Below are 24197 nucleotides of genomic sequence, written 5' to 3'. Positions count from 1 at the left end.
TTTTCCGTTTTCGGCGAGCACCAATAAATGCGGAATGGTTGGGCCTAGTTGGTTCATGATTTTATACGGAACTAAAGTAAGCAAACAGCGCCTGTCCTTGTGTTCTCTTCTTCTCTGTGAATTGTCTTCTGTTTGCGCTCTTTCCACAGAGAAGAAGAGAACACAGGGACAGGCGCTGTTTGCGCACTTTAGTTCCGTAGAAAACGTTTAATGACCGGCCGCCTAAGTTGGGGCTCTGCGAAACGAGAAAAATGTTCCGGTAACTCAATTGTGTTTACATGTGTTTCTATGGGGCGCTCTCCTGACTCGAACTACCATACGTTTCGCTTTTTTTTTTTTTTTTGTTAAATACTGCGCCTTTGAAATGGCGTTTTTATCGTATGTTCTAGGGTGTTCATTGTTGCTCTATGCAAAAAAATACGTCGTTGGTGTCCTGTGAAATCTGAAAACCACTTTGAAAGCTTTCGCCATATATTCCTACGGACGCTATGCCTACTTTTAATCAGTCTGCTGCGGCGTCCAGATCGCCCCGTTTGTTTGTAAACACGGTGTTGGTCTATGGTGCTTGCATGAAGCTATGTATGCTGGGTAATCCGCCATGTTGTCGTTGTCAGCAGACGATGAAGACCCCGACCACTGCAGAACAGGGACGTTTACATGGTCGCGTAAAATGCGCGCAGACGATGATCGCGCGATCGGACAAGCCGACTGCGTGTTGTTCAGGATTCCAAGAATACAACCGCGCGAGTGCGAGATGGCAAGCTCTCTGAGCGAACCCTACATCAGTTTCCCGCACGAAACGACAGATGCGAGATCGACGTCAATATGGGTAAGTACCAAACTACCCCTCAGAACTAGATATTAATGAATGTCGACGCATGGCCACAAGCACATATGCCCATAGTGCAGTCGTCCGCGCGTAGTATGAACGGGTTCATGCCGTGCACTGCTTTGACTTTTCTTCATAGCGCGTCCGGTCTTCCGTCGAAAACGTCAAGGCACTCACTATTAATTCACTGCAGTCTTGCGCGCTGCGTTTATGTTGCTAGCGACAACATGGCGGACTATCGAGGCTTCGTGCAAGCTCCCTATACATTCAACGAAAAACCAATGAACATGTCAGTTTTAAGCACTGCGTGCACGCCGCGAGTCCCGAATTAAATCGGTCAATGCTGATACGAACGGGAATGATGAAAGAAGTTGCACAGAAGGGGCTTTTAATTACACGGAAAAGATGGAAAGCAGTTGATGAGATAACGCGGTCGCGCACACTGTCCCCGGTTGGCTAACGGCACGGCCATTCGCAGGTCTCCGCACTGAGTGTCGTGACGAGCAGCCAGGACTCGGCGCCGAGGACGCCTCGAAGCGACGCCGAGCAGCTGCTGCAGGCGCCGGCTGCCCAGCCTGGAGCTACGACGCCATTTCGGGACACCACCGAAGCTGATGGCGAGCGCACACCCAAGCAGCCGACCAGCTGCGTGGTCAGTCCGAGTGGCGCCCCGGTCAGTCCCGGCTCCAAGGCCGGCTCGCCCATGCACAGGAACTCTCCGCCAGGACACGCCGCCTCCAACGCGACCACTCCAGCGCAGCAGCCCGCTTCGCCCGCTGACGACCCCGCTGCCCTGAGGGGGGGTCAGGATCCTGAGGATTCGGTACGCTGTTATGGATGTGGCCGTTTACTCGCAATTCTGCGCATTATGCTTCCAATAAGACCTGCGTCAGCGTGCAAGGCATGGTGTTCACTGGATTGTCCTATACTCGCGGACATTTTGTGGCTCCGCACCTAAGGCTAGGCAGAAGAAGAAGGAAGGTGACGGCCTTTCGTCCCCTCCCGACGGAGAATGGGTTACCTCATTCAACTCTCCATTTCACCCCACCGCGCCCCTACTCCGAACAATGCACCACGCCATGAAACGGTGACAAAGGCATGTCTCCTTCCCGTTCCTACCTAGCTTTCACGAAAAGTCCGCGAGTATAATGTATCTAGCCCAGCATGAACTTTTAATTGGCTTTGTAGTGCGAAATAGTCGCGGCAAACGCAGAAATCAAAAATATGCGGCGACTATCTCACCCGTGTGTTGTCAGCTATACAGAGGAGTGTGTAAAATCACGGCGCCGTTTGTTGCCAAGACGCAACATTGAAAAGCTGCAGTTGGTTGGAGTTTGAAAAACTCAAAGTACACCTGCGGATCTTAAGAAATATACAACCCTTTATTTTGTGTTAATGTAAGAGATGGAAATCAACTCCGGTGCATCAAGGCTACAAGAGATGTGAAAACATGGAGCATGCCTGTCTCGTTGCCGTACTCAGAGGCTGCCGTTTATCGGAGGCAACCATGTTAGCATAGGCAGTGGAGATTGCGTCACCTTGTTTAAGAGTACCCGAAAGGTTCGCCACAGATACAATAACAAAAATAAAAACTTTTGTAATGAGCACGTAGCGCAGCGCAATGAACGAATCTGACAGAATCCTCCACTGGCGGAAACTAATAGATGCTTCAAACAAAAATCTTTTTTTTTTTAGCCTATCATTTTAGCTTTCAAGGCAGCTCCGAGAGAGGGTGCGATAGCCAACTGAAGTGGGCACTAAGCAAGAAAATTTGTTCACTATGAAGTCGCGTTCAAGGTATTTCCTCGAAACATATATTCATAACGTCGATTACTGCGCGCTCTTCTTCTAGATGTCCCCATCAATACCCGAATGTCTTCAACTGCGTATTTTCTATCGTTCGAGGTAGAAATGCAGCAGCATGAAGCGAGAGCACCAGCTTAATAATGTTCAAAGAGAGGATAATATTCACAAAACAACACTTTGGGATATCGTCACATTTCAGGCCGTAGGATGTCCTTATGGCAGCTCCATTAGCAAGCACACCGACATCTTATAATGTCATTACAATGCATGTCACGAAGTTAGCTTCGTAAACGTCATGCTGCGCTACTAACCAATTATGGCTGTGCTCGTGGAGTCCCTCTTAGTAAGCCTCGCGGCCTTCCTCCATGTACCGCTAATACACATGGAGGAATTCTCTCATTTCCAGGCCCTGTTAGCGGCGTGATCGGCTATGTACAATAACCGCGCGCAGAGACGGTGCGGCGGGAGTGGACCAGTGCGCTCAACAAGCACGGGGCCCCGCAAGGACACGGCAGCTGCACGTCGGAACTTTCCTAGCTTAGCGCCCTCTTAACCACTTCTTTGGAACGTTCTTGCCCTAGACGGCAACTGGGTTTCACCTGCTTCGACCGGCGACCGAGGATAGAGACCGTCAATCAGAGCGGCGGTGCGTGAAGCAGACCAAAGAAGAGATCCACGAGCAGAGGCGACGAAGGACTCGCACGCCGACGGTGAGGGAAGGAAAAGTAGCATCCTTCGCGCCTGGCTCGCGAAAAAGGCTTCCTACGGCCGGTAAATGTGGCGACATTCACTTCACGATCACTGCGACCCCGTAGATCACTACTTCTGCTGCCTTAAGGGCAGGCTTGGAGAGCAGGCTTAGCTTAGGTAATGGCCCTGGCCGCGCAAGCCGAGGCCTAACCAGCTGCTCCCTTGTTCGCAGAACTCGTTGAAATGGATGTCGACCAAAGAGCCTGGCGCGAAGGTCAAGCCGCGAGACGACGCGGAGTCGTCCGCCGGCCCGTCGCACGTGCAGCTGCAGTCTCCTGCGACTAGTCCCGCCGCGCCCAAGACGCGCAAGCAGCGGGCTTCCCATGGGGCGCCTGAGACCGGCACCAGGAAGTCCTCGGGCGGATCGCGCACCGAGCTCTGCGGGATCTTCTCGGGGCTTTTTGGCAGGTTTAGGCTCAAATCGGTACGCGCGCACGTCCCTCCTTTTGTGGGCACAGCTGGGCAGGCGCCGTTCCCCCCTTCTTCGCGGAATAGTGCGGATGAGCGCCGAGAAAGGCGCCATCGAACGGCGTACTGGCTCGCGAGAGCCGCGCTAGTTCCTTCGTTCGCGTCGAATGTCGTTGCGCGTCGTTCGCTATTGCGCGTTCCGCGATGGGCTCGAACATCATAGTTCTAGGGAACCATTTTTCTTTATCCTTTGTCTTCGTGCGACCAGCAAATCTCTCTGGGTGACGTGGACGACGTGACGTTCTGGGTGAACCCAGACGAGGCGAGCGACTGGCGTCTGAGCACCTTGCAACAGCTGCAGGTGCTCGGAAAGGGCAGCTTCGGCGTCGTCTACCTCGTGCGCCACAAGAACACGAAAGAGCTTGCAGCGCTCAAGTGCATTGAAAAGCACCACCGCGAACAGGCAAAGGTAAGCCGCACTTCATTCTACACGGGAGGACTGTGTGGTCAAAAACGCTACTGCGGCATTGGCCGACTATACAGCGCTCTATCATCTTAAGTCGTGGCGATTGTTCCTGTTGACCTGCACACCTCTTTCCCGGTCTAGGAGGCCCGACGCGTGGAGGCTGAGCGTATGGCATGGCAAGCTGTGTCACATCACCCCTTCGTGGCCACGTTAAAAGCCTACTACGAGACGACAAAGGCGTAAGTGTGTACTTGCATCTCAATGCTACTCGTTCTGCGCGCAAATGTAGATGAACAGTACAGCGTCGCTTCCAAACAGAGAAGTTATATACTCTGGCCATTCCACTTCCAGTCCCCAGCAATGGTCGTGCTATAGAGCTGTAACGCTTCTCGCGGCATTCCTTGTTCCTTTCTCAGTGACAAAGCTGCAGTTGACTGCGCCACGTGTCCGCGTGCGCACGCGCCCAACTGCCAGGCAGAACGACCTTGAACAAATTAGGCGAAATGTTTAACCGGGTTTTCGCTTGTCGCGTCTCTGAAATGTAATGGAAAGGTTGGTGCTCGATTTGCTCGTATCGTTAGGCGGCTACAACCACGTTCATTCTCAGCTTGGCGGAGAGGTGCAAATGAATATGGCACTCCGAAAGCCGTTTCGAGCTAGTGTGAGACTGTTCACGGTGATGTGCCTTATCCGCCGCAGTGACTCAGTAGACGCTCAGCTACTAACCGGAATACCCGGGTTCGAACCCGGCCGCGGGTGTGGCGGTGGAATCTATTCCATAGCCCTCTGATACGGCTCCTAGCACTTTATTACTTTCTTCTTTCACTCTCACCTTCACTCGCGGTGTGGTTCAGGTGTCAATCTAGAAGGGAGACATGCTGCGCCTTTCCTTCCTCAAATACCTTCTTTTTTTTTCCCTCTGCTCTTGAGCCCTGTTGTGACGCCGCTATACCGGCGGTGTGCGCAGCAGGCGAAATCTTAAACCTTGAGTATGCGTTCATTGCGAATCGCCTCCAGAATGCTGCTTCACCCAATGTGCCAGGATATTCGGCCGACTGTAGTCGCAGCGCGTGATAGCCGCATGAAACTGCGTTGTCATCTGAACGGAGATTTAAGAAATGGAAAACTGTGTCGTCATCTAAGCGGAGTTTAGAATACTGAACTGCAATTTTATGTACGGCTGCTCGAGTAGGTCAAGTAAAAACCAGATAAAAACGTATGCCACCAGCCGATCCCGAAGCCCCGAAGGCTTTCTAATATTGCGGCACTTCCGTCGCAGCAGCGAAACGCTGGTTGCATTGCATGGACAAGGAATGCATCGGTCATGCCTACAATACGCAATTCCCAGCTGGTGGGCAACGTATATGTGGGAAATCTTTTATTTCACAACTATCCTATAGGAGAGGTCGTTCTTGGCCCTTAAAGCTTTGTCTTAAGGCGCCTGTGGGTTCCTTATAGATGAGGTCTCTACTGGGCTCCATTACGAACGCTGAACCTTGAACCTGAACCTGAACAGAAGGACGTCGTCTAGTGCTATGTAGGAGCTAAGGTACTGCTCAGCACGATAAATTCAACGAAAGGCTGTTCATGCGTGGCGTTCCCGCTGTTATCTGACTCTGTGAATACGCTCTTCGTCCTTTAGCCCACATTTAGCGGGTGCCTGCTCTGTCGGCTGTCAGACCGCGGCCAAGTGGCAGCTTTAGGCCTGGGATTCTCGTGAACGTATACTGCGTTCATCTGGTGAACGTAGCATATCTCGAATCTCGGTCTGCACGATGAAGGAGCTGCACGTTCCAACCTCCGCTCTGAACCTTAAATGAAACGAAGCGGCTGCGGACCGGTGAGGAGAGCTTTTCCACTGCTTACGCTGAAAAATGAGCGCTTGGCGCATGCGCCTCGCTCCCTGGTGAACCGGCCATCCAGGTGGCGTCTTATTTTGCCTTAACAGATGATTTGGAATCTGTTTTTTGTCACGGCGATAGTTCGTGAGTAGTGGCGGCATCCTGGCACGGTCGCTGCTGGTGTGCGGAGGTCTTTAGGGATGGCGACCGCCTACATGCATGAAAAAGAGCGCTCCAGGGCGATAGTAAAGTTGTTTCAACCCGGCCATGCATATGCAATGCGCATGGAGGACTTTTCCACGAGAATTGATCATCAGCCACATAATCGGCCCCTTTTTTCAGAATGATTTACCTGTTGTGAAGTGCGAATCGTGGGTGCGTGGCAGCGAGTCGCTGACTCATGGAATGTCTTCGTGGATGCCCTGCTACAACTGCGCTTTAAAGCGTGGACTAAAACAAAAACAAAACATCGATGTTATCGACCGCTACTCGTTTAGATTTTGGAATTCTACACCGAAATCGGCGGCCGTGCATCAATACATACCCTCTGCACGTTTTGGTAACCGGTGCGGCAGCTATTTCTACGTGGATAAATTTCAAGACAAGTAGCGGGTGCGTATCTGGTAACATTGGTTTTTACAAATCATCGTGTTAGCGGGTGTCCAGGGAGTAAAGCATGAAGAAAAGGTTGTGTTAACCGTTCCATCATGGAAAGGGGAAATAATCTCGAAAAAAAGCAATGTCAATTCCACTTCACACTAAAGTACAAAAAAAAAAAAGCAGACTGACTGTGCCAGAAGCTCACCTGCACCACGCAATACAAAAATGGCGTCAGGCATCAGACAGCCACGATGTGCCAGAACGGGTGTGCAAACCGCCTATATACCAGGTGTTTCAGAAAACACTTGGGGTGGTTGAAGTAGAAAGCAAATATTTTCAGGGACGTACTTTACCTACAAAAGTAAAATGATTTAGCCGATAATTAACTCAAACTCAAAATTATTTTTTTAATTAACACGTGCATGGTTGTTAGTTCCAGTGGCGTGTTCGTAGTCGAGGCCTAAAAAGTGTCATAACTTTTTGAAAGGAACAAAAAATCATTTCCCAAATCCCCGCACTGCGAGGAATACCGGTGTATTCTTCTAAACGAAATAAAAAATGGCGCTAGGTCGTGCGCAATGCGCACATGGAACAGTGTGCTCTGGTGACACGTGGCAACGGCTACGTCGTCAAATTCTAACTACGGGCTCCATCATGTACCACTGCATGCGAATTGATTTTTTTTTTTTTGCCGCTTTCAGAAATAACAGCCACGCATTGACATTGACTACCCTTTGGCTTGCACCAAGCGGCGAAGCGAAAGAATAATGTGCATGCCATGGGGTATTATACTGATGACGTGACTTATTATAACACGTCACTAGTGGGCGTTGTACTGAGCTATCTGCACGCCTTATGCAGAAGAGTCAGATTTGTTCGCGTTCGTGTTTAAAAAGCTGATATGGAGTATATGGGAATCATATGGCTACCAACTAGCCGTGGCGTGTAGAACTGACAAGCCCCAAGCCCCGCTCCTTAAAAAGATAATTAGCAAATTTTAATTTTTTGGTATATATGAGGATTTTCATTGTGGCTGACGTCCAGTGCTGGTGACAGTTTGCTCCTAAATACATTTTCTTTCCATTTCAAGCTCCCTATCTCTAGGGATTTTAGAAAGTGGTCCCTCAAACAGCCGGTGCTGCAGCCATAGTAGAGTCTCCTCTTGTGAAGGCCGTAAAAAAAGCGTCACACCAAGACGGGGCTTGGTAACGTTCTAACCCTCTGGTTGCCTAGAACTCTATTATTTCTGAGGTACAGTCTTTGTCAAAAGTATACAGCCCAAGGACTTTTGTTCTAGGCCCAGTAACGAGGCTCGTAAAGCAACTCTAGCGTTCGAAATCTCATAGAAGACGAATCTCGCCGTCATTCCCCTCTAGGTTACATTCATATTACAGTATTGCTCCCAGCAGCCACGTTACAGTGCTTAGGAGCCAACCTCTTGGGCTGTATACTTTTGACAAAGACTGTACATATTGAGAGCCATTACTAGAAATGCGGTGACTCTGCGAGGCATTTGATTTATTCAAGACCAAATGGCAAGCTGGACGCTATGCCACTCATTGAGGTAGGAGCTCTGCTTGCGTCGAGGCGAGGTGGAACTATAGTTGCTTTCTAGGGCCACAGGACGATTGCATATCGATGAGGCAGAAACCTTCTGTTTCTAGAAACGGCAGACTATGACCGCTGGAGCCGCACCCTGAGACAGCTCAACAATTCACTGTCTATATCAATTTCATTAGAAAAGCTTTATCAGACGCAGAAACACCAGGAAAAAAACGTCTTGCATTTGGCCTGGCTGTGTCATGATAAAAACGTCGATACTTAGGTGGAATCGGTAATCGCGGCATCATGCCTCCTCACTGTGCGCATTTTACATTTTTAATTTCTTTTTTCCTCGTTTTTAGTAACTTGAACCAAATACATGTTTGCTACTAGGCTCAAATAAAATCTAGCAAGGCACACCTTAGGGGTTTTCCTATAGAAAATACGTACTGTATACGTGTGAATACCACCCTTCTGCCAAATGCTTGCCAAGCCAAGTACGAAGTGTCCTTTTCCTGGCATCACTGCGCCTACGCACCATGAATGATAGACCCTGGCACCTCTTTGTAAAACTCTATGGCTGACGTTATACATTGCTTAGGGTATGAAGACAATTCATTCCACACTTTCCTCCTCAAACTACGAGAAACTTTCTTGGTTGGTTAGGTGTCTCCCCTCTTTTTACGTTGCAGTGAACAGAGCCGCACTTTTAATTAAGATTTTCCTTCGCTTAAACGCTTTATCACGGTTTCAGTTGGTGCTTTGTCATGGAGTACGTGTCTCGAGGCACCCTGAGCCAAATAATTCGGCGCTCGGGACCCTTGCCTGAAAGCAAGGCCAAGTTGGTGTCTGCTCAGCTGGCCCACGCGCTCAACTTCGTCCACACAGCCGGTAACAAGCGTCCCCGAGATTACCGCAAAAATTGTGCTCGATTGTGTCAAGTTGTTGTTTTCAATCCAGCTGCAGCTCGGTCAGCTGCAAAACGCTGGCTCACAAATTTCACGCGATCTATCCGCATCACGCACGGACTGCAGCTCCATTTTGAGAAAATGGAACATGTAAACTTTCAAACTTGACGAGCATCAGTTGTTAACGTTGTCTCTCAGCACATGTGCGGATATTATGAAACACGTCAGTCGCAGTTCATTGCAGCGTTTAGGGAAGTATATGATGCTTGAAACGTTTAGATGACTAATCTTAACTTTCGGTAAGCGTTACTGCGTCGAGCATGGCAGACGCTATAGCTAGGTTCGCCAGTTATGCAAGGCGTGCAGTTGGCGATTTCTTTCAGACAAAAAAAAATACCCACGATTACGTTACTTCCTAATGCGAAATTTGAGCGCAGCTCATCACCTGTTTCACCTTTTCGATAGATTGAGGCAAAGATTTCGAGCAAGACACGTATGTACAATTACAGACTTGTTTAATTTTTCACACGTATTCCTTCAAGAAACACTCCACTAACAGTTCTTGGCTGTCATGAAAGAAGCTTTGTGGTCGGAGAAATGAAGAGAGCAATTGAGCTATCGAGAGGTTGCGGGAAGCAGCGCGTGGGCCCATAGGAACGTTGCACGACGAACAGATAGCAGCGATTGACTGATGCCGCTGACGCCGCTAGCGAGTGAAGCGAGTGAAAACGGGGTGCACGCTCCGTGATCCGCTGATAGCGAGCCGCCGTTTCGGCAACCGGAGAGCACCCTTGCCGTCACGCAGGAAGAAGGGGGAACCCCCTCCTCCTCTTTCTGCATGGCGGCGACGGTGTTCTACGCAGTCATGTTGTCTTGACTCGCTAGCGGAGGCAGCGGCATCAGTCAGTCGATGCTAGCGCTGCCTTCGGCGATCCCCCCCCCTCCTCCCCACTTTCCTTTCCTCGTGTTCTTCGGTTGCTGCGCGCGCTCGTGCCCCCCCCCCCCCTCTTCCTGCGAGGCTCCGGCTGACGAAGCGCCGGCTCGAACTGGGGGGATGAAAGGTGGGCGGAGCTGGTTACGAGGCCGACGCCGACGCGAAGCCCAGGAACGGGTGCCAAAGAGCTGCGCTCTAAAAAAATTATAGGTTGTGGCTCATCGCTTGCAGAACGCTAAAATGCATTGGCGGAGGCGCATAATGTACGATGTAATAAGCGGAAGTGCTCGGTTCTGATAAATGGACGTGGACATAAATTAGCTGAAGCCAGGCACAAGCTGCTCCGTTTAATTTAGAACGAAGCACCCGACTTACAATTAATGGGCCCAAGCTTCTCCCTTTACCGCCTCAAGAACGCTGTTTGACAGCGCAGCTTAGTGAGGTAAGAGAGCCTTCATGCATGAGGAAGTCTGTCATATGTGCACAGCTGGGAATAAAATGTATTAGTCCGGAGAAAAAAAAAAAAGTTGAAAAGGACACTGCCGGCCACTTTTCACGCTAGACAGATGAATGTTGAGTTAAAACTGTGCTACCAGGCTGGCAAATTTAACTCTTTAGTCTCCTTTTATCCACATCTGCGATCCTCAGGTACTATTTGTTTTTGCCAGGCTACTTACACCGAGACATCAGCTCATCCAACGTGCTCCTGGACGACAGGGGCAACGCTCGCCTCATTGACTTCGGTCTCTGCCAGGTGAGGCATCCGTTTCAGTTCATGTCAATTTATTTATCCGAACTTGCACTAATTCTAGAATGCGTGCGAATGCAAGAAGCTAATCACAGCTTGAATAACCTTCCATGCTGAATTTGTTCGAAAGCCATCGCGCACATTCAGGTCCATACAGCTAAAAGCAAGGCGCCCGTGTGCTGTGCGATGTAAGTGCACGTTTAAGAACCCCAGGTGGTGCAAAACTTTCGGAGCCCTGCACTACGGCGTCTCTCATAGCCTGAGTTGTCTTGGGAGGTTAAACCCCACAATACAAGACAAAAACAATCAAATCCATACATAGTGCTGCAGTGTGTGAATGCTCAAAGGAAATATCTCACTGGACAAGGGTTTGAGGCTACCCGGAAAAAACTTAGGCCGACATAGAAACTCAGAGCATGGATGCTCAGCCTACCAAGCGAAAACGCCAGCGATTTCTGCCGCAGTGGCGCAGAAACCTATTTTGAGCTGTTGAGCTGCAGCCCGAGCGGCAAGGGCGACGAAGTTCCAAGTTCCAACACGCTGGAAATGTTTCGCTCTGTCGCTGCCGCTGAGTTCGTTCAATCGCTTGCGTGGGATCCAGTATAGGCGGACGGCACGGGTCGCAAAGGCATGTGCGGAGTGCACCACTTCATTCCTGGCAGCACGTTAAAGGCTATAACGAAAATCAGCTGTTACACTGTGTATCTATGTTGAACAACTGTGGTTCATAGCTGTATGCATATATGGTGAGATGTGAGATGGGTATTCCAAATGCTTCCCATTTATTTTTATTCCGGGTCCCATTTCGGAGGTCGTGACCGGATGCCCCAAGCAAGAGCCTCAAAATTACTTAAGAACCCCAGGCGGTCTAAACAGAACCGGTACCCTCAACTAAGCCGTCCCTCTGTCCCATATATGTCCTTTCGGGACTTTTATTAATTGCCGTGAGTCAACTAAAATGAGTTCCAGCTCAAGAACTAAATGGCAGATGCCTCTCAACGGAGGCACTTCAGCCAATGGCCTCGGCGGTTTTTTATGATGCTGTGGTTCACCCGATTGAGTGGGGAATCCCCTTCCGTTTACCTTTGCCTGGGATTTCACGCCAACAGATCGAATCTGATAATCGATGATGTCATGAGAACCGATCAGCGTCATTGGCTGAATAACTCCTTGCAGCGACCTTTGACGCTTCGCTCTGGAGTTCTCCTGACTGCAACATACGTGTACGCCTAATTGAGGTCTGTCTATATTGAGGGACCACGAAATTATTCAAGGTTTACATTTCTACAGCTATTCGCTAAAGCCCCTTCCTTCAACGCACCCTACTCAGTATAACACTTGAGAGTTTTGTGACGCTTGATGTGAAAACATAGTTAGACTTTTCTCGATGAGACAAAATCACAGAGGTGCTTATGGAGCTTCAAAAACTGTTAATTTGTGCGACGTGGTCATTTTAACTAAGCCTAAACCCATGTGTGTCAGCATACGTGCCTGCAAGTACTCCACTTTGCAGCTGTAAAATAAGCTTAAGACGAAGCTATTGAACCTGTACACTGATGCCTTGACTAGTTATTTTTCAGGAAAAGCGAAGAGATCACAGGAAAACTGGTAGATGCGATTGCATGCTCTGTTTCCCGCTTATTTCATGTTTTACATGACTGCATTTGTCAGCCAGCATTTAGATTATTCACACGAAGGTCTTCTGGCTTTGTTTATCTCTTCTCATCATAGTTGGGCCTGGAGGCTAGGAACCGCTGTGGGTCGCTAGCCTACATGGCACCGGAAGTCCTCAGACGGGAACACTACGGTGAGTCTATAGCTGGAGTGGGCTTCAACACTGCAGGGAAAAAGAAAAAATTACCGCTCACCGGATGTATCACTTGATTCAACAATATGCGGCACGAAATATTCAGGGAGAGCTGAAATATCGGGTATGCTGGACAGTACAGGTTTTGTTTGATCAGTAGTTTGACTGCGCCATAGTGCGGGTAGATTTTTGGTGCTAACGATGCGTAAGCCCCTAAATGTTCTCAACGATAATGTCTCCGTTCAAGGTCGTGTTCTCGGGGCGATTGGGTAGTTACTCGGAAGCCTTGAACGTAAAAGAACCCAACAGAGCTATAGATCAACTCAAGCAGCAGCGCAAAGTGTAGGGATGGGAGAAATGGAAGCGTGAAGCATAGATATTCGAAGAGGAGGAATGGCTGAAAATTAAGATAGACGCATTGACTTCACCGGGTTTGTTCACAGGCGTCGGCGCCGACTGGTGGTCTTTCGGCATTGTCCTCTACACCATGCTTATCGGAAAAACTCCCCTCTCTCAGTATGCGGCTGAGCAAAACATCAACATCCAGACAACGCGACGGGAGCTTCGATATTCCAGTGAGTAGTCTGAGACTTGCAGCAGGCTGGACCCTAGCAATTCCTTCTACCCAGATCGATGCTTTTATTTATGCTAAGAAAAACGTTTTGATAAATTAACCGCATAACAAATACTGGGCTTGATTTCGCCTGTTGGTGACACCGCAATCTCGTGAAAGTTCTTGTAAATATAGTGCCGCAAGGTAAACTAAGTTGTCTCCCGTCAAGACTTTCAGAAAAAAAAAAAAAGCGGTAAAAACAGATCTTATGCAGAATGGCGGTTGATCTGCGATTATGTTAGGGAATGTGTTGTGGTTTCGCCGGGCCTGTTTTGATTGATCCATAGCAGTTATAGCAACATTAAATTTTAATGATTCGGAGCATATTTACGTGTTGGTGCATTGAAATGTTTTGCCTTTAATAAGGACACAGAAGCGAGCAAGGAAGTCACGCAGAGAGTGTATCCAGTCTTCTATCCTCGGGGAGCTGTTTTTGCGTCTTTTTCTTTTTGTTTCACTGTGTGGCGAACCAACCTGCCTACGCCGTGTTTCTTTTCACCATTTCTCAGAACATCTGTGAATCAAACTGTTGAGCATCAATTGGATGTAGAACAAGGCAGGCGAATTAACACCGTCTGTGTCCGTCGCAGTGGCACTGGCGGCCCCCCTCCGGTTCCCTCGTTCTCTGACTGATGAGGCGTACAACATTCTTCAGGAGATCCTCCGCGAGGTAAGATGTACAGACATTGGACATTGACCCCCCTGTTCTTATTCACAAATTAAGGAAACCCGGTCTAAAATTAAATGCTCTCAAAAAGTGCTCTAGATGGACAGCGACCACTGCTTACATCATTTGCTACTCTTCAAAGTTTAATATATTTGCGATGAAATGTTCCCGTTCTCTTAAACAACCAACAATGTTCCCGTTCTCTTAAACAGTTTAATGTTTTCTTTTTTTTTTCTTTTTTTTTTTTTTTTTTTTTTTTTTTTTTTGCTGGGGCTATTACAGCAGTTTTGTTTAGTACTTTGTTCAGACTCACGCGCAGCCTCCACCGCGACGCTGATGAGACGAACTGGACGGCGTTCCTTGTCGAGTTCCCACTGTGAACAAAAGCAGTGTTGTTCATTACGGGCAATCCGCGTGATGCCGAAAATATTTCTCTGTAGCTGCGCTCCGATGAAAGTTCAAACCATTCGAGCGTAGCATAACAATGTCACTGTTCCATTGCCAAGGACCCCGCCATGCGTCTTGGGTGTCGTTCGAGTGGTGGACCCGGCAACAGTGGCTTCCAGGAAATGATGCAGCACAAATTCTTCTCGACCATCGAATGGAGGGCGATGATAGGTGAAACACGGCGCTTCTCTTGTCGTCTTTTACTTCTCTGTGCTATGTATAAATATTTATAGTTTAGTGTTGAAGGTGGCGTATGTACCATCTCTGGCAAAAGTAACCAGGCTGCAGGATCTGCCTTTTAGGCGTGTAGTAGATAATTTTTACCACTTCAGTTGTAAATTTGTGGGAAACTAAAGTCGAGCGCCTCTTCTACCTTCTTAACAAGTTGTGATCCTTTGAGGATCCTTATTGGTTTCAGAGCACAAGTGGGAAGCAAAACATGCAGCCTGATAATTTTTGGCAAATACGGTACCCTGGCATTTAATACCCCAGTCACACGGTCATTTTCAAAGGCGATTGAGTTGATAGCCTTCGAGATTTTCAATCGCGATCGAACTCGAAGGAGTTGTGCCGCTGCTACACGGCAAAACTCGAAGGCTATTGAAATAGTTCTGGTGTTTGGCGCCAAACATTTATGGCGCTATGGATCGTTGCTTTCGGTTTTGCTTAAAGAACTAAAATCTCTCTATAAATGCAAAATAAAATATAACTGTTACCTTTTTTTAGTAACTGCAGGTGTTTGGTTGTTATTCAAAGACTTTTTTTATGCGTTGGCATTCATACGACTGCTTTTCATTGTGTTTGTTTTTCTCGGCGGCGCATGCTACAGTAGTAGAGATTACATAAATAATACGCCTAAAAAAGAGCGATGCTATTTTAAAATTATTACGGGTATTAATATTTTACCGCGTAAATTAAAGATATAAAATAATAACGCTTGTTCACGTTTTTGTATCGTAAACGCGCTGCGCACGTGTGTGCGTGACGCTCATCGGGTCAACGCTAGCAACCTTGCGCGATGTTCGAAGGCCTTCGAGACCTCGATAGAGTTCTGAGCTGTTCCGTTGACTCGATAGACCATCGACTCAATGGCCATTGAAAACGCCCGTGTGGCAGCTTTCGAAGGCCTTCGAGTCGATAGGAAGTCGGTTCGAGGGCCTTCGAAATGCCCGTGTGACAGCGGTATAAGTAACTTCTGTTCCGGAGTACCCGGGTTCGAACCCGACCCCGGCGGCTGCGTTTCGATGGAGGCGAAACGAAGAGGCGTCCGTGTGATGTGCGATGTCAGCGCACGTTAGAGATCCTCAGGTGGTCGAAATTACTCCGTGGCCCTCTACTACGGCTCCTCTTTTCTCTTTCCACTTTCACTCCCACCTTCCTCCCTTCCCTTACGGCGAGGGTCAGGTATCCACAGCAACAAGTGTGACAGATACTGCGCCTTTCCTTCCCTCTGTACCAATTATTATTATTTAAGCAAGCACGACAAATGTCAGTTCGTGTCTGCGGATCATAAGTGCTCACATAAGCTGCGATTCACTTCAAAAACATGCTTTTCGTGAATATGGCAGCTAAAGACAAATTTTGCGCGATCTCACGATGTCAATGCACGGAGAACTGAACCAAACCTGTTTCTTCTCTCTCTCTCTCTCTCTCTCTCTCTCTCTCTCTCTCTCTCTCTCTCTCTCTCTCTCTCTCTCTCTCTCTCTATCTCTCTCTCTCTCTCTTTTATTTTTGCATCACTTCCTTTCAGTAGCTGATGTAGTTTGCAAGTTCCTGAAGTATTACAATTTTCTCAACTCCAGACCAGTACTCTACGACACTGAACTGGAGGTGCTGTAGTGTTTTGCTAAAATCCTCAGTACGTTGAGGTGCCAGCCTGTAGTGCACGGATCAAGTCTAGTTGGTGCAAATCCTTAACGTACTGCGAACGCGTAATCGTAGAATTGTAGGCACGCTCGCAACTTTGAGGCTGCAATATCAGCGTCCACGGATCGTCCTGGTTCCCAACAACAAACGCGCAAAATGGGGCTTCAAAAAAAATTTCAGCGCAGAAGTACCAGTGTAAAACAAACACGGAAATACTTCTATTCATATCACTGTGAAAAACAAAAATCTCACCTTTACACAGAAAAACCTGTAGACGATTTGTTTCCAAACACTTCCCGTAATTCTTATAACAGACACCGTGAAAAAAAGAGCGGAAAATTAGTAAAGTAGAATCTTCGTACTGAATTACGGAAAGTACTTGTAGTTTAGTATATCAGCTAACCCGTATAACAAACGTTGTGTCCAAAGTAAATTTTGAGAGGCGGGCAAAAGTGAAACATTAACGGGGTTCCGCAGTCCTAACAGCGTCAGTACTCAATTTGGCGAAGCTTTAAGGGCAAAAATTGAAAAATTGAAAAAAAGTTTTTGTTTCCAGTAATATACAGGAAATGGGCCTCGGGCGAAAAGCTACAGCGATAGCTTGAGAGATGCCCGAGGCCCAGTAATGGCAGAGCAACAGGACGTGTGACGTTAAGGCGAAGATATACATATATGACATGAAAATTATGAAGCACAGAAAGAGCACATATATACAAATGAATCAGCAAGTTAAAAAACAGCACAGTAAGTTAACGACCCACAATAGTGTAACAGTATGCACGAAATATGGCAAAACGTAATGAAAATGAAGTGACTATTCTTGTAATAATGTTTGAGGCAAGGAACGGAAAGTACAGAGAGACAGTGCGGAATTGATAAAATATAGCTTAAAGTCCTTAACTGATGCGGTAAAGATGCTTGGGTTGTGTATGCTATAATGATTTAATATGCATGGTAAAGTAAAACGACGGCTCTGGTTACCGTATAACGTCCTCGTTCGAGGAACGTCCCATATTCGTTTACTTCTGGTGTGAATGACAGGGACGTGAGAAATACACAGGACAAACCTCTCACACCCCTGTCGTTTTTGCGCTTCAGGCTTCGCCGAACTGAGTAAACTCCACCAACTGCCCAAGAAGCAACCTTGCTGAGTGTCCCTACATTATCCGCATGTGGTTGCTCCCACTTTCACCCATTTCTGACTTCATCATGGTAGCGCCAGTGGCGCTTACTTATTTATGCCCGCAATTTCATTTAAGTTTTGACTCAGAGGGAACGCAACTGAGGAAAGTGGTTGGGTAGCTCAGGAATATGATAGTGTTAGCGTGGAAAGTCACGCATTGAAGATTTGAAGTTCGAAAAATAAAAATAAAACATGGTCCCAACTTACGACGCATGTCGCGACCTAAATATAAAGTACATGAATTATCCTGCTATGAAATTGCGCAGTTAGGTTACAGTGAATCCCCTTGAGTAACTATACCGAGTAAGACTTACAATTGACGCCATTGCTTTGCTCCGCAGCGCATGATACGAAATTGCGGTGACATTCTAAATTTATCGTCGCCTCTTTTATCGCTGGGCATTCCTGCACGTCACACCGTCCGCAGAAAAAAAATTCAATTCTTCATGGCACAGAGCTTAACGACTATGTGCCCATTAGGAACGCTTCCAAGAGGGCACGTTGCAATGTTGGCTGCGGAAACAAACAAAAAACATTTTTGAAGCTTTTTTTTTTATATAGGGAACTCGCCGCAAGCGTCGATCTCTCCGATTAACACAATAGTGATCGACGTTGGCGTTGTTCAAAAAATTATTTTCTTACGGCCGATAGTTGTGCCCAAAGGGTCTGGCCTTTTCTGTACTTAACTCCTCAACCACTTAGCACCCCTGGGCATTTGCCGCGGGCGACAGTAACGGCATCGATGCTTCCTCTAAATAGCTACAACTGATGCCAAGGTGTTACATATTGTCAGAGAGGGATAACACCAGTCCTACGATTTTCTTTTTACGGAAGCAAATGGAATTCATTTCTCCGCATGACTGAAGCATTAAGCGATCCTGTAGAACCTCTAGCTGGGTGCTACAGCATTATCGAGTCTACTGCAATAAGAACGCAAGGAAACTTCTATTATAAAGTATGTATTGTTGCAGTTTCACGCGCGCGCGTAGTTACCTGCGAAGCTGTGAAATGACGTACGTCGCACTAGGCACTGTCCTGCTTGCAGCTGTGGATGCCCAACCTCGGCGCCACCTGTATTTTAGCCTAACTTCAGGCAAGAGTTGGGGGTAGTGGCTCCCCCCCCCCCCCCCTCCTTTCTTTTTTTCTTAAATGTCCTAAACACCGATATCGTGCAGGATTCTCCGTTTGGGCTTTGGGCTGCGTGATGGATCATTTGCTAGCGCGATGTGCTGTAGCGGTTTGAAACGATTTCGAGTGTAGCCAGTAATGTCATTGCAAGGAACGACGACAGCTGCGAAATTCGCGGCCACCTAGCGTTCATTCTTGCGCACACAGAGGAACATTTTATCCAGTTCTGTGTTCGGAGACGATCCAATCAAAGTGCCTTCACTTTGCTTGATCCAGGAGATGTGCGCCAAATCGGTCGAGGGGGAGCCAGGAACCCAAAAGATGAAGCGGCACCGAGCGGAAGTAAGCCGTAACTACATTGTGAGTCGAACCTCGCATTGAGTTATGCGCAGAAATGTTCCAAACTCTCTCTTAAGAGTAACGCAGTTGTAGGTCTAGTTCAGAAAAAGAAAGTAAAGTATCCGAATGTATTACCTTTCCTTCCATGACCTCCTATATTTTCTATACTATTTTCTATTACCCTCAAAGCCTGTGCGCCTGCTCGTTAAAGAACGGACAGCTTTGAAAATTCTGTGCTATTCGACGTACCGGTCAACAAAGTACCGACTCTGCCAAAAGGTAACAAAGTGCAAGATAAAGTTGTCAATCTATTGTCACTACCAAAGGGACTTGCGCAGTTCAACACCAAGGGCGAAGTAAATTGGCTCCCGTGTAAACTGTCAACGCATTTTCATACCATATTTCAAGTAAGCCGGTGTTGACGTTAGTCTATAATATAGTTCGTGAATAACGTTTGCTTGCTTCCGTACCATTCAAAGCTGTTTTTCTCTGATCACAGTGTTTATTTAACCGATGTTTCGTGTATCACCCAAACGTGATATATCAAAAAGCTCGATTTTCGTTAGGAAGCGATATTCCTTGCCCACTCATATGTTGAGATACAATCTAGGAAGACGTGCATGTGAGATAGCAGCAGTTAAGAAGTACTTGCTAGATGGTCCATAGAATGGCCCGGATCGGATCATCGCGTCGTTGGCCGGAGCCAAGATTAGTTGTTGGTGTGTATAAGGTTCGTGCACCCTGGGGCATTACAGTGCGAGGCAGGCAGGGCACAAAGTAGCACGCATGGCGCCAGGTCTCGCAGGGCAGGCGGGTGGTGCAACGGGCACTGATGGATCAGCGCTTCCGTACGCCATTTGGCGCGCCTAGCTGTACGATGCCCGGGAACTGACGTACGGCGTATTTCGTTCTTGCCAGCGCCGCCCTGCAGAGCCACGCGCCAGAGAAACTACCTCGACCTGAGGTACGGCTCTGCACGCTTGCTCTTTGAGCAGTGCTCCCCGTTAACATTTATTGCGCCGGGTTTGCCTTGCTCTCTCTGATTTGTATCGCACGACTTCTAGCGACTGCCTACTCCGCTCTTCGGAGAGCAAAGTTCTCATCTGTAGCTCTTAAATGTATTCGTTTTCTTTTCTTCACTTCGCCTATGTAACAGGAAGTCTCACCTAATTTCAAAGGTCTCCCAAATCTTCTCCAGTGAGAGATAAATTGTAATTGAACTCATTGTAAACCGTTGGCTTTATAAGGTAATTTTTGTTACTGATTTGGATAGTTTTTAATGCGTTTTGTGAGCTCCAAAACTGTACTGCGTGCTATGAGACCCGCCACAGTGCAGCATCCTGACTTAATTTTTACTTCCAAGTTGTCTTAAGTGGGCCGTTTTACCAGTACTCAAGCGTTTCTGCATTTCGTCTAGATAGGTATGTGTAAAAGAAGCCAGATGCATGCTTCGAACTACCCCTATAGTACGGCTTGCCACTGATGGCGCGTTTGTACGGAAGTCTTAGAGGCCTCCTCGGAATGGTTTCTAGTGGATCCGGCAGAGGGTAAAGCCTGGCCGCCGGAGATCCTCGTTAGGCATTTCGTGCTTTGAATGAACTGCTCTTACTGCAGCCCCATACCAGTATTCAGTCGCTGTTTTTTTTTTTTTAGACGTTTTACTAAGGGAGAATGAACTGCACAGACGCAGCGCTTAGAGGGACTGCAGGTGCAGCGGGAAAAAATAGTTAGCTCGGGGAAGAACCCACAGTCATCTATGAATATTTTGTAGAAAATGAAACGATGTTATATTGTTACGGGGTGTAAAGTGCCGAAATTATCACGTGGTCAGAGTAGAGGAGATTGTTCGCAGACGTGAAAGTGACGTGCTAGGCCATAGCACCGGTGCCACCGGTTCCAACTTAAAAACGAAAAAAAGACCGATGGCACTGTTGGGCAAGTTGGTACTGCACATTTAAAACACAGTGTAAGACACATAGACAAAACTGGTCGATGTCTTTGACTGGAAGGTGACCTAATACTTTCACGTCTCTACCAGCATTACCAGAGTGACACTGCCGCTCACTTTTAATGACATTTGTCCTGGTATCCATGTCTCATTAATGTTAGGGTTTGAATGAGGCAGCTACTGCATAAGTTGTGAGCAGAAGCTACGACGTACTGAGGTTGTTGAGGTATGCCAGGGAGGACTACCTAGAATCTTAGTACGTACGCATTAGCAACAGCAAAGCTTCGGTCATTCTAATAGACCATTTATTACAGAACTAAATTTTGCCTCACTCATATCAAATCGCTTCATCAAAGCGCATATGTATTGTGCTACAGATGTGGAAAGACGTCCTCAAATGCGGCTCTTTTGTAATGATCATTCTGTACAGCGTATATGTGCAGAGTATAAGGTAGCTCAAATGTCTCACAGTTATTTTTTTTTTTTATCAGTGCGGTGCAGTGTCACGGCTGGTTCGACCACGTATTGTTATCTGCACCTGTTTAGACAGCTCCACAATTTGGTTCGAATCAGCATGCCACGGTGTAAGAGCAACAAACTATGGGATGGCATGCCTCCTCCAGGCTTTGAGTTCGTAGTTTCCTTAGTGAGCCCAGCTTCAAGCCAGACGGGGCAAGCACCGCAGCGATGTGCAGATGTGCACTGAGAGAGCACCGAATCGTAAAGGAACAGAATGCGTTGCTCTCGGCTTAGATGTCCTTACACCGTGGCCTCCCAGAAAGCTGCATTCGCGTGTTTTCGCCAGGCGTGTGAATGAAGCATCCCGTCCATTAGAAAAGCACTTCGTGCTATACTCGAATACAGGTTTGCGCGGATGTGAAAGGAAGCTTACTCGCGGCTGAGTGCGTCATCGTCCAGGTTATTGGGCTCGTGAGAGCTGCGTAGTTGCGGAAGCTACCACGTTGCGCATGGTGCTTTTCTTTCATTGCCATAGAAAACTGCGTACCAGATCAGAAAGCCTGAGCTTCAGGTCTGATAGAGAAACTGCACTTTTGACCGCCCCTGAGAAAGGAAGTGTTTCCCGCCTTGGATAAGTGCAGTTCGTGCTAGACAGTGCTAGTCGTTTCAGCCTCCGCAGACGAGCCTTATATCCTCGGCCACTGGTGCACCGACTAGGTGCGAGGAGCACTGGTGCTCACTCGCACCAGTCCTGGCACTTGCACCAGTCGGGCCTCCGGGAACGCGGTACGCTAACGGGCCGACGGCGTCTTCGCAGAGGCATCATCCGCCGGCGCTTCGTCTCGGCAGCCCAAGTGACGGCGGCGCCCCAGGTGTCCAAGCGGCAAGCCTGACTCAACGACTTAGCTCCGGCCAACGGCGACTGGGAGGCGAAGGCCAGCCGCGGGTACCACATTGTGCCTTGCGGTATCTGGATCCGTCGGACTCGTATCGCTTGCGGTCATGCTATTCTGCGTTATGCGACTTCGACGATGCTGCCCGAGAAGACTTGTGTACCAATAAAGACTCATGTACTGTGATACGGCGACCATTAACAAAATCTAGAACCCCAATTTGTGCAACGTGCTCGCTACTGGATATTGGCGCGTCGAGCATTGTACGTTTGCGCTGCTTCAGGAATGTGCATCAGCAGTAGACGAAGAGTGCTACGGCCCTTGGAACTTACGTGCATTCTGGCACAATCTCTAGCCTTCAAGAGTTGCTTTTCGAGAATTTCTGATAATAAATTTCACTCGCCCGTTCTTCTACGTGCACTTCTTTTATCGGACTGGCGTGGCAACGGCATAAAATGGTGCAAGACCGTTAAGAGGGGTTCAACTGAAACCTCAAGTACCCGAGCGAGCCGTTTTTCTTTTGAGAAACAGCGCAGGGATTCGATTCGAGTGCAGGACAGCACCTGGGTTGTCGCTCTCACTCGCCCCGTCGTTGCAATGACATAATACTTCACCAGAATGTCCATTTCAAAGCTGTCATGATTGCCAGGTCGTATAGCGATGGCCAGTGAGAAAAAAAAAAAACAAATGGATAAGCAGCTCTTGGAAGAAGGCAGCAGAGCAGGTAACAACACAAAGCATAAGAAGCACACACAAACACAAACACAAGGACAACGCTGCACTGACAACTATATTGACAAGCAGCCATTTTCTAGGCCTTTTTACCATTATACAGTGTTGATTACACAAAGGCGGCCGTACTTTTTAGTAGGCAGCCCATGTTAATTCGCCTTCACTGTTGTGTCGTAGATATAGCGTAGCGCACAAGGAAACTTCATTCACTGAAAGCGAGTCTTTTAAAGAAGCGAATTTTGCAGACGACTTTGGGGAGGCGTAGTCTTGTCGCAATGATCAACTTGAACAGCTTTTCTTTTTGTTTTGTTTTTTTCTAAGCTTTATTTGAGCGGTTCCGGTGTGCTCTCTCATCTTTTATTGCCTGTGTCAGTTTAAAGGTTTGGGCCAATGTGGTCTGTAGTGAAAAAAATTCTTGCTCAGCGGGAGGAGCGAGGTAAGGTGGTCGCTTCCTTCCCTGCTTGGTCGAGAGTCTCATTTAATGCGATTAGCTAATGTTTTGTAACCGGCCACGGTGGCTCAGTATTTATAGCACTCGCCTGCTGATCGCCAGAACGTGGGTTTCATCCAGGCCGCGGCGGCCGCTTTTCGATGGAGGCAGAAAGGCGGCCGTGTGCTGTGCGATGTCAGTGCACGTTAAAGAACCCCAGGAAGTAGACATTTCCGGAGCTCTTCTCTACGGCGTCCCTATAGCCTTATCAAACAAACCTAATTCTCCTTGAGTGAAAGGTTAGAACAAGATTGTCGATATCTGTAGTCATTGAGGAAGCCATGATAACTTAGCTGATATAGCAAGATGCTGGTAATGCTGCAAGGGATTTTCAGATGGTATTGAATAGGTCGTTCTCTGCGTTGTATGCAGGAGAGCTATAGGGCCAAAGAACCGGCTGAGTAATGAAAATGCTCACAATGTTCACCTCAGATAAGCTCAGATAGGCTTACATATCACAGAGTTTCTTACACTTACCTAGAGGGAAAGCTGTGCTGCCATCTATGGGAGTTTACATGGAGTTTCCTGACGACCGGTTCAGCCACCATGGGCGCTCAAAGCATCATGGGCCCGGAGAGCTACCGAGTGCAGAACTACATTTGGCCAAAAATAATGCAAAGATAAACGTTGTTCTACCGTAAACAATGTCACAACATTCAATTTTGCGACTATAAATTGCAAAAAGAGAGAGAAACAGCACCCCCCCCCCCCCCATGTCAGTGTGAAATTTATCCAATCTAAGCGATGGCTCTTTCTCCTATTGGCTTAATTTCGAGCAGCACAAATACCAATA

The 24197-nt window shown here is 47.8% G+C and overlaps 1 protein-coding gene across 1 annotated transcript in view; it reads left to right on the top strand.

Annotated features, from left to right (window-relative positions):
• LOC146205953 (uncharacterized) overlaps positions 1-24197 on the top strand; it is a 52811-nt gene that overhangs the window by 6200 nt on the left and 22414 nt on the right. The window contains exons 2-13 of the mRNA XM_084608244.1: positions 1308-1652; positions 3558-3809; positions 4062-4262; positions 4401-4498; positions 8997-9133; positions 10753-10838; positions 12564-12639; positions 13083-13214; positions 13843-13922; positions 14426-14537; positions 18820-18885; positions 19801-19846. Of these exons, the coding sequence (XP_084464370.1) occupies positions 1308-1652; positions 3558-3809; positions 4062-4262; positions 4401-4498; positions 8997-9133; positions 10753-10838; positions 12564-12639; positions 13083-13214; positions 13843-13922; positions 14426-14537; positions 18820-18885; positions 19801-19846 (1631 nt within the window). The remainder of the gene's footprint in view (positions 1-1307; positions 1653-3557; positions 3810-4061; positions 4263-4400; positions 4499-8996; positions 9134-10752; positions 10839-12563; positions 12640-13082; positions 13215-13842; positions 13923-14425; positions 14538-18819; positions 18886-19800; positions 19847-24197) is intronic.

This window comes from Amblyomma maculatum, chromosome 1 (assembly GCF_055883805.1).
Source record: "Amblyomma maculatum isolate TAMU_Amacu chromosome 1, ASM5588380v1, whole genome shotgun sequence".
Classification (NCBI taxonomy): domain Eukaryota; kingdom Metazoa; phylum Arthropoda; class Arachnida; order Ixodida; family Ixodidae; genus Amblyomma; species Amblyomma maculatum.
Note: the sequence above shows the minus strand (reverse complement) of the source record. Positions and strands in the feature narration are given on the sequence as shown.